The sequence below is a fragment of the Solanum dulcamara genome, chromosome 9 (assembly GCF_947179165.1).
Source record: "Solanum dulcamara chromosome 9, daSolDulc1.2, whole genome shotgun sequence".
Lineage (NCBI taxonomy): Eukaryota > Viridiplantae > Streptophyta > Magnoliopsida > Solanales > Solanaceae > Solanum > Solanum dulcamara.
In genome coordinates, this window is record NC_077245.1 from 52,389,883 (window position 1) to 52,401,102 (window position 11,220).

At 38.4% G+C, this 11,220-nt stretch overlaps 1 protein-coding gene across 1 annotated transcript; it reads right to left on the reverse strand.

Annotated features, from left to right (window-relative positions):
* Nucleotides 1-7,815: 7,815 nt before the first annotated feature.
* LOC129903686 (uncharacterized) lies at nucleotides 7,816-8,343 on the reverse strand. Its single transcript, XM_055979228.1, has one exon. The coding sequence runs from the start codon at nucleotides 8,341-8,343 to the stop codon at nucleotides 7,816-7,818; it is 528 nt and encodes a 175-aa protein (XP_055835203.1).
* Between the last annotated feature and the right edge of the window lie 2,877 nt (nucleotides 8,344-11,220).

Genomic DNA, 11,220 nt, shown 5'->3' on the forward strand with positions numbered 1-11,220 from the left:
TGTGACACCGAGTCCCATAATGGTTCGGGTATGGTATGACATATATGATAGTAAGATATGATGATATGGCGATGGTACGATATAAAGGTACACTACTTCTTTCACCTAGTCCCTCACTAAAGGGTCGGGTATAGTCTATAGGCATGCATATGAAACTATAGTGATACATTTATAGAACCAAGCCCCACGATGGGCCGAGCACGGTATGTGATGATGATGCACATGATTCCATGTTGTAAGATGCAAGTACTGTGGTTTATTAATTATTATACTTATCTCCTGCATCCCTATTACAACTTAAATCTCAGTTATGCTATGTTATGCTTTATATACTCAGTACATATATCGTACTGACCCCTTTTCTTTGGGGGGCTGCATTTCATGCCCGCAGGTACAAATGTTTATTTTGAGGGATCCACCGGCATAGGATTTCCACTCAGCTATGTTGGAAGTGCTCCACTGTTCTGGAGCCTAACTTTTGATGTTGGTCATTTGATGTATATATTTGTTTATTCAGGGGTACGGCGGGGGCCCTGTCCCGCTATATGATACAGTTAATACTCTTAGAGGTCTGTATATATGTATATATGGGTTGTTTGTAAGTTTGTTCCAATTATGCCGATATGACGCGTTGTAAATGTTTTTATGTTATGGGTTTTTATGATATGATATGAATGAAATAGGCTACATGTACATGAAAAAATATTGACCTATTGGGGTTTTTGGTGTGTAGTATCACGTTATATATAGTTAAACTTGACTATAGCTAATAGATACGTATATAGGGGTCCATGTCGGACCCCAGTCACGGCCTATGGGGTTGGGTCGTGATAGAAGTGGTATCAGAGTAGTTCGTCCTTGGAGTGTTTATAGACCGTGTCTAGTAGAGTCTTGTCTATCGGTGTGTTGTGCACCACATCTATAGATAGGAGGCTACAGGACATTTAGGATGTTACTTTCCTTCATATCTAAGATTGTGCGATAGAGCTGAGTCGTACGGAATGAAATTCCTTATACTAACCTTTGACTAAAGCAAGTGACTGACGATATTTGAAGTTACCAAGCACGCAGGTAATGAAAGGCGTGAAAGATATATGTCAGATAAAGTATTGAAGTACACTTGAAACGTAAAGTTGAAATTAAAAGGAAAGGTAGACAGAAAAGTGTAACAGGTGCAGTTCGAGTGAACATACGAGGTAAGTCTATTTTCATTCTATTGATATTGGGCGCCCTGTGTGGCTGCGATATGATATGAGTATATATGTTGGGCCTGTGAGGCCTTGTTGGTATTTTATGTGTGCAAGTTTGAGATAGTAAGAAATACAGAGGAAACTCTGCCCAAACTTTCCTAAGAAATAAAAAGAGAATGAGATATAGGGTTGTAGTATGCCTTGCCCATCATAAGAAGGGGATTTGACTAGACTACGAGTATGGCTGACCTTGAGGAATAAGTTAATTTACTGAAGTGATAGTAATGGAAACGAGGAGGTCAATATAGGTATGGAAAAAAATCTAGAAATGAATGGTGAGACTAAGAGATAATTTAGAGAATGAATAAGAAAGACTTAAACAGATTTATAAGGAAGGTTCAGAATAAAAGGTCAAGTGGTAACGAAAGTAAAGGTGAGCAACAAGACAAGATGAATGCCAGAAATGACTAGTATGCTAAGAACAAATAAAGGTAAACATAAGATGTTTTGAAAATAAGAAATGAAAGGACTACTGAAGAAAGCACTCAAGATAGACGTAATTACTTAAATGTGAGTATCGGACACAAAAGGAAATAGCCAGTTACGAACTAAAGGTATAGTACGATGAAAAGGTAATAAGACAAGACCGCTATTAAAACCAAGTTGCTAATTCTGGGTGATATTAGAAGATAGCATCGGATACACGACAAAGATGAAAGCTTATGAGGCATAAAGAGGAATGGTGTATATGTGACTCCACCATGGAAAATAGTAATATCCTTAGCGGATAGGGGATGTAGATTTACAAAACAACTGATGTATTGCGAATTTATTAGGGGGACAAGTGGTATCCACTGGAATAAGGCTAGTATTATGACAAAGCTTGAGACACAGACCATCAAAGTATAAGTGCTCCCGAGTGGAGAATTTGAAACGATTATGAGCATGAGCTAATTACTGATTGGGATGAATGGAATGTGGCTTTGAATGCACTGCTATATTAAGGATATTACTCGAGTACCGATGTTCAGACTAGATTTGGTATTATATATCGAGGATTCTAAGCACCTCACGATTGTATTAAGGCTTCGTACATGGGTACACCCTAAAGGGGGAAGTGGATAAGAGAAATACAAACATGAGATGAAACCAATCGACACTACAATATGTTAATGAGAACACTCAAACTTGAAGTGAGATCCCATGCTGGAATGAGCTAGCAAGATCTAAAAGCCAGTAATAGACAGATAAAAGCCAAGATGATATATGAGATAGTGTGGAGGATTATTGGGAAGGACCTTGAATAGTATGATGTCAAAGGATGGGCACATACAAAAAGGGATGGATACAACAAAGGAATGATAACGAGTAACTTAAGGATATTGTAAAGGGTAACAAGGCTATACTTGACTAAAGGTCAAGATGTTGGCAATCAGGTTACTGGCTACTGATATTGTGATGTACAAGTAGAAAAAGTGGAAGGATAAGAAATCTCTCCTATGATAGAATATGAGAGAACTTTAAGGGTACGCAAAGGCAGCAAAACAAGTGTGACCCAAAAGAGACTGCAAGTACATATTAGTACAAGGACACATGTAGAGAAGAATAAGCTAAGAGCAGGAAAGACATGTAAGCCAAGAGCAGGGGAGACTATGAGTGGAATTGAATGCACTTTCTACAAATTATTGAGAATAGTTATGTAACCTATAAATATTGGTATGCTAAGAATGAGACCGAGTGGTTACTCGATAAAAGAGAAGTTGGTAATAGCAATGTGATTGCCATGTGATGGGTGGTAGGAGAACTAGAAAGAAGATCTGAGTAAAAACACACTAGAATATGCCTAGAGTGTTATAAGTTGGGCTAAGAGAATTATAAAATGGGTTAAGTAAGATGATCAGAATTAGCTGGTTGCTAGAAGCTGGTGAACTTGTATGCCCAATATTTTTCAGAATTATCCCAGTGGATGATAGACAGCGCACAGAGCAGCTATGTACAATTATTATATAAGGGAAGTCCCAGTTTTATTGGATAGACAACCCTAAGGATTGAGCTTAGGAGCTACAAAGAAGAATGACAATTAAAGCTTTTTAAAAGAAAGTGAGAGATAATGCATGGTGGCTGATGATTCCAGAATATAGACTTCATTACAGACTTACTTCGTGCCTTACAAAAGAATGATTCCATATGGGCTATTGTGGATAGGCTGACAGGAATCAACCCACTTCCTTCTAGTTAGGTCCATATATTCAGCCAAGGACTATGTGAGACTATATAATAAGGAAATAGTAAAACTTCGTGGGATCCCCACAACTATGATCTCCGACAAAGAAGCCCAATCTACAGCTAACTTCTGGGGATCATTCCAAAAAGGAATTGGGAACTTAGGTGAATCTTAGCAGAACCTTTCACCCTTAGACTAATGGATAGGCCAAGCGAACTATGCAAATGCTAAAAAATATGTTGCGGGCCTATATTATTAACTTCAGAGGTAGCTGGAGTGATCACCTGTCACTTATTGAAGTTGCTTATAATGACATCCATATGGCACCATAGAAAGCTTCATGTAGAAGAAGGTGTAGAGCACCTTTTGGTGGGTTTAAGGTTGATAAAGTTCCACTGATGGGCCTGGACATGAGCCAACAGGCTATTGATAAAGTGAAACCCATTCAGGAGAAACTAGTAGCAGCTCAGAGTTGACAGAATTCATACTCAGATAATCGACATCGACCTTTTGAGTTTGAAGTTGGGGGTTGGGTATTCGTTAAAGCATCATCAGTGAAAGGTGTAACAGGACTCGACAAGAAATAGGAACTTGTCCCTTATCAAATCATTCGTAGAATAGGCAAAGTTGCTTATGAGTTGGACCTACCATCCGATTTGAAAAATACATTCAGTTTTCATGAATAATGCTCTATAAATATATAAGCAACCCTCCCAAAATATTCTCTGTGAATGAGGTCCACATAACAGAGGAGTTACCCTATGAGAAGAGACCTATCACCATCTTGGGTCGGTAAATTAGAAAGTTCCAAACTAAGAACGTGACTCCCATCAAAGCATTGTGGTGAGACAAAGATAGAGAAGAAATATCCGTATTGGTTACCTACATCTACAGGTAATCTAAAATCGTAAATCAATGGTGTTACGAGTAGGAGGCCTATGGATAACAACTAGTATAGAGAATTACCAAAGTCCTGTTAAGACCTCATAAGATTAATTAACATTTGAGGATGAATGTTCTAAAGGGGGGAAGGATGTTATGCCCCATACTTTTGTACCTCAAAATGCTTTCTTAAGCTTCTTAAAAGTTGCCACGTGATCCAGAGTATCTAAACGTTATCAAATAACTCTAAGGAAGTGAGAAGGTGATGCCCTATAATAGGGAAGGTTAGAAATAGAGTTATAAGGATTTAAAAGGAGTTGGAGGACAAATAAAAAGTCATGGAACTCGACTCGCTTGTATAAGCTACCGACTTGGACGTCTTACGTAATTAAGCTACTTGAGTAAACATCGATCTTAAGTAGCAAGGAACATATAGGCTCTGGAAGTGAGACAAGATTACGAACCCATGGAAGAGGCAGAAGGAGGCATAGCACCTACTTGGAAGCAAGTAGGTGATGCACCTACTTGGACCAAGTAGGTGACTCAACTGCTTGGGGTGGACCCCACACTACCATGTAGCAGCATATGAGTGGCCGCATGAATGGGATGGCGCCCTAGGGGACTTCCACGTGTCACCCCTAGGGGCTTCCATGTGACACTCTCTCAAAGTGGATATATATACTTAGTCTTATGACTAAGTCTTCATTCTTGAGCTGAAATTAGAAAAAGAAAAGAGAGAAAAACGTGAGAGCAAGAGCAAGGCAGCCACAGGTTGCTCCAATTCAAGGTAAGCCCCCGACTTTTGCTCTGAGAATTGATTATTTAAGGTATTTCATTGTTAAATAATGGTGTTTAATAGTGTAAACTACTCATTTGGGAAGCAAGGAAGTGAAGCAAACAGCCCCACCAATTTTCAGCACGTTAAAGAGCTTCCGAAGCCAATTTTCAGCAAGTTTGGGAAGGCGTTCATTAAGGTATGGTATTGTTCTCTTCTCCCAAGTTGTGGGTAAGGGTTTGGAAATATTATAAAGGTATAAATATGTATTGTAAACATGAAAATATACAGGTTATGACCAAAGAACGTTGTAGGTCATGTAGGGGCTAATTTGACGCTATTCTAATGGGTTAAAGTTTGGCTAGAGTCGTTGTTATTGTGGTGTTGTGTTGGGCGTTGTTTTATAATGTTTCAGGGATGGAACATGTTTAAAAATGACTGCATAGTCTTCTGGTTGTATCCATGTAACCCTCTATTTTGGTGTGGTTAAGATTTTACGAAATAAAGACTAAAAACCCTATTTTGGTATCATGACTTTAGGCGAGTCGTTGGGAACTTGTATTGCATTGTATTGTTGTAATTCAAGGTTTTATAGATGCTGGTTGTTATTTTTAATATGGATGCTAAGGTTTGGGGGTAAAAATGGAAGTTTGGATAGGCCAAGTTATAGGAGAGATGCTGCCCGATTTTTGCTAACTTCGAAACTAGTAATGAACTAGTCGAAGAAAATGGATAAGGGATTGGTTGGTGGTAGAATTACAAGCTAGAAAGTCTAAGGTTATTAAACTTAGAATTACTTTCATGTGAAATAGGTTAAAGGAGTAGCGAATCGAGTCTGGATGCGATTAACCCATAACACGTATGTAAAGCTATCTTTCTCTTCTTTTGGCATGTCTTCAAGTTAAGCAATGAATGATATGAGCTTGAGGGTAAATATACTGATAAATTCCAAGCGTAATCCATGGTCCTTACTTAGTTTTTAATGAAAGTGCTTTTACAGTAATTGCACTAGGGCTTCTCAAGCCTTCCATACGTTAGGAAGTGAAACGTATGTAAAGCTCAACTATTCTTCTCTCTTGGCATGTCTTAGCTATAAGTTGTTGGTGTATGAAATGTGGGTACAATTCCATTCTTAGAACCCTAAGCATGATTCATACATCTTATTCACTTCTTGATATTAGATCTCCTACGATAGTTGAGTTATTGTCTTATAAGCCTTTTACGTGATGAAAAGTATTATACGTGAAACCTATCCCTCCCTTCTCTTGAAATGGCTTAATGTAAGTGAAATGATATATGATATGAGTTAGAGATAGTTCCATTTATAGATTTTGGCTGTGATTCATGACTTGTACTCACTTTTGAATGATAAGGTCCTTGAAGTAGCTGAACTACGTCCCTTGAGCCTTCTATAGGCTGAATAGTGATCGGATGCGTAAGCTCCTATACCTAAGGGCTCTTGAACATACTCTATGGTGATATCTGAGGGATGTTTGATATGTTACAGAGTTTTATGTGCACGTATATGCATTATGATATATATGGATCGGGCCGAATGTACCTCGGCATATTTTACTATATAAGGATTAGGTCGAACGTTCCTTGGCATATTATATTATATATGGATCGGGCCGTATGTTCCTCGACATCATTATATTAAATATTGATTAGGATGTATGTACCTTGGTATCATTATACTATATATGGATCGGGCCAAACGCTCCTCAGCACTAACCTATCATATCTATATGGATCGGACTGTACATTCCATAGCGTTAATAGTATGCATATGCCTATGGTAATAAAAAGATGCATTTGTGACATCGAGTCCCATAATGGGCCGGGTATGGTATGACATATATGATAGTAAGATATGATGATATGGCGATGGTACAATATGAAGGTACACTACTCCTCTCACCCAGTCCCTCACTAAAGTGTTGGGTACAATCTATAGGCATGCATATGAAACTATAGTGATACATTTATAGAACTGAGCCCCACAATGGCCCGAGCACGGTATGTGATGATGATGCACATGATTCCATATTGTAAGATGTAGGTACTGTGGTTTATTAGCTCTTATACTTGTCTCCTGCATCCCTATTACAGTTGAAATCTCATTTATGCTATGTTATGATTTATATACTCAGTACATGTATCGTACTGACCCCCTTTCTTCGGGGGGCTGTGGTTTATGCCCGCAGGTACAGATGTTCATTTTGAGGGATCCATCGGCGTAGGATTTCCACTCAGCTTTGTTGGAAGTGATCCACTATTTCGGAGCCTAACTTTTGACGCTGGTCATTTGATGTATATATTTTTTTATTTAGGGGTACGGCAGGGACCCTGTCCCGCCATATGATATAGTTAATACTCTTAGAGGTCTGTATACATGTGTATGTGGATTGTTTGTAAGTTTGTTCTAATTGTGCCGATATGATGCGTTGTAAATGTTTTTATGTTATGACAGCCTTGTCGGCTTGCGTGACCTTTCAAGATATGATACGAATTAAAGAGGCTACATGTACATGAAAAAGCTTTGACCCATTAGGTTTTTTGGTTTGTAGTATCACATCATACGTAGTTCAACTTGACTATAGCTAATAGATACATATACGGGGGTCCAGGTCGAACCCCAGTCGCAGCCTATGGGGTTGGGTCATGACACCTCCCAAGTAGCTCTTGATTTAATGTTGCGGCACGATGCAAATATTCTTAGTTACTCAGAATTCACTAAGCTTCTATGCTTCCACAATTTTGATTTCATCCTCTGTGTCCATGTATGCTTTGATTCTTTGACCATTAACTTTAAACTCCATACCATCTTTGTTTTCTAGCTCGACTGCACCATGTGGAAAACGTTGACTCTCTCGGAGTGGTCCTAACCATTTTGACTTGAGTTTGACAGGAAATAAGCGCATCTTTGAGTTGAAAAGAAGGACTAACTCTCTAGATGCAAATATTCGCTTTTGAATCTTTTGGTCATGGTACTTCTTCATTCGCTCTTTGTACAAGGCTGTGCGATTTAGGCAGAACTCACCAAGCTCATTGATTTCATTCATTCTTTTCTTTGATGCGGTGTCCCAATCCATATTCAATTTCTTCAACGCCCACATAGCTTTGTGTTCCAACTCTACAAGCAGATGGCAAGATTTCCCAAAGACACGTTGATAAGTTGACATACCTATAGGAGTCTTGAATGCAGTGTAGTATTCCCATAGAGTATCATCAAGCTTTCTTGACCAATCCTTTCTTCTATTTGCGCTCATCGTCTTTGTAAGTATTTTCTTGATTTCACGGTTGGATACTTCAATTTTTCCACTAGCTTATGGATGATTAGGAGTTTCTACACTATGCCGAACCCCATACTTTTCAATTAATGCTTTGAACAATCGATTGCAAAAGTGGGAATCTCCATCACTGATTATATCCCTTGGTGTACCAAATCTTGAGAAGATTTTATGCTTGAGGAAGGCGGTGACACTCCTTGCTTCATTGTTGGGAAATGCAATGGCTTCTACCTATATAGATACATAGTCAACCAGAACAAGGATATACTTTATTCCACTTGTGCTCATAAAAGGACCTATGCAGTCAATTCCCCATACATCAAAAAACTCAATGACAAGGATAGGTGTGAGTGAGAGTTCATGTTTCCTTGAAATTCCTCCGTTTCTTTGATAGCGATCACAAGACTTGGAGAAATCATGAGCATCTTAATGAAATATTGGCCAGTAGTACCCATATTGCAGAATTTTGTAGGTTGTCTAGATACCACTATGATGACCTCCAATGGGCGATGAATGGCATGCTTTAAAAATACTCATAATCTCGACTTCGGGTATGCAATGATGAATAATTCCATTGGCACAAACACCAAATAAGTATGGTTCTTCCCAAAAGAATTTCTTCACATCGGACATGAACTTGTGGCATTGGTGAACATTCAATTCATACGACACTATATCACTTACCAAGTAGTTAGCAACATCGGAAAACCATGGAATTAAGTCTTGTGATGCTGCCAACACTTGTTCATCAGGAAAGGTGTCATCTATCTCAAATCCATCTTCCAACTTTAACATTGCCTCTTCTTCAAGCCTAGAAAGATGGTCAAAAACTTAATTTTTAGTTCCTTGTCGTTTTTTCACTTTGAAGTCAAATTTTTGCAACAATAATACCCAATGAATAAGTCTCGGTTTAGTATCCTTCTTTGCCATGAGATATCTCAATGCTGAGTTCTTTGTATGTACAATGACTTTGGTTCCCAACAAGTAGGATCTAAACTTCTCGAAAGCGAACACAACGGCAAGCAACTCTTATTCAGTCACAGTATAGTTTTTGAGCAACATTAAGGGCTTTGCTAGAATACCATATTGGATGTAGAATCTTTCGCGCCTCTATCCTAATACTACGCCAAGTGCTAGTCCACTTACATCATACTTGATCTCAGATGGTTGATCCCAATCCGGTGCAATAATGATTGGAGCTGATTCTAACATTTTCTTCAACTCCTCAAATGCTTTTAGACAGGCCTCATCAAAAAACAACTTCGTATCTTTCTCTAGTAGTCTACATAAAGGATGAGCTATTTTGGAGAAGTCTTTGATGAAAAGATAATAAAATCCGACATGTCCCAAGAAGCTTTAAATTTTTTTGACGGAGATGGTAGAGGGTAACTTTGCAATTACCTCAATCTTTGCTCGATATACCTCAATGCTGTTATTTGAAATCTTTTGACCCAGCGCTATGCCCTGTTTCACCATAAAGTGACACTTCTCCCAATTAAGAAAAAGGTTTCACTCTTCACACCTTTTTAGTACATCTTAAAGATAAGCCAAAAAGTCATCGAATGAGTCACCAACCATTGAAAAATCATTCAGGAAACTTTGATTGTATCTTCAACCATATCTGAAAAGATAGACATCATACAACATTGGAAAGTCGCTGGTGCATTACACAATTTGAAAGGCATCTCTTTGAAGGATAAGTTCCCATATGGGCATGTGAATGTGGTCTTTTATTGGTCCTCGGATGCTATAGAAATTTGATTTTAACCCAATTAGCCATAAATAAATAGTACCATTCTTTGCCAGTAAGATGATCAAGAATCTGATCAATGGAAGGCATTAAAAAGTGATCTTTTCTTGTCCATGAGTTTAGCTTGCGATAATCTATGCATACCCTCCAACCAGTGACTGGCCTCATTGGAATGAGCTCATTATTCGCGTTTGGCACCATCGTAATACCTCCCTTCTTTGAAAGATATTGGATAGGACTTACCCAATTACTATCTGCTATTAGATAAATAACTCTAGCATCTAACCACTTGATGATATTTTTTTTAACTACCTCTTGCATAGGTGGGTTGAGTCTCCTTTGGTGCTTAATGCTTGGTTTGAAATCCAGCATGAGTTGGATTTTATAAGTACATATGCTCGGTAGGATGCCTATGATGTCGGCTATGGACCATCCAATTGCTCTTTTAAAATGACTCAAGATAGATGTTAGTGCATCCACTTGTGTTTGGTGAAGATCGACAGTTATAATAACTGGCAGCGTGTTATTGGACCCCAAGAATGCATATTATAAGTGAGATGGCAGTGCTTTGAGTTCCAAAGTCGGAGGTCCTCAATGGATGGTTTTATAAGCGGGGTTGCTCTATTCTTCAAGTCTAAGTCGAGTCTCTTTGGTGCATGGTCGAAGGTTCCAAGGCTATTTAGTGCACAAACTAGCTCATCATACTCCTTAATGTGATCTCCATCAAAGTTTATGATGACAACAACTAGAGCTTCAATACCTAACGTCTCCTTAATAGGTATTTTTGATTGTAAATTATCAAAAATATCAATCACGGACAATACTCATAGATCATTATGATACTTTATTGCTTGGCATATGTCAAAAATCACCTCTTCATTATTTAATCAAAACATTAGTTGGCCAGTTTCCACATATACTAAAGCACGTCCAGTTGCCAAGAATGGTCTACCCTAAATGATAGGAACATCAAAGTATACCTCACAGTAAAGAATGATGAATTCATCGGGGAATATGAATGATTAGACCTTCACTAGAACTTCATAAATAATGCCTATGGGATTCTTCATAGTAGATCTACCATCAAGAGCCGTATTAACGTCGAT

Bases quoted from the DNA above. Each gene is read 5' to 3' on its own strand.
- LOC129903686 (XM_055979228.1), bottom strand. From the start codon at position 8,343: ATGAGCGCAAATAGAAGAAAGGATTGGTCAAGAAAGCTTGATGATACT.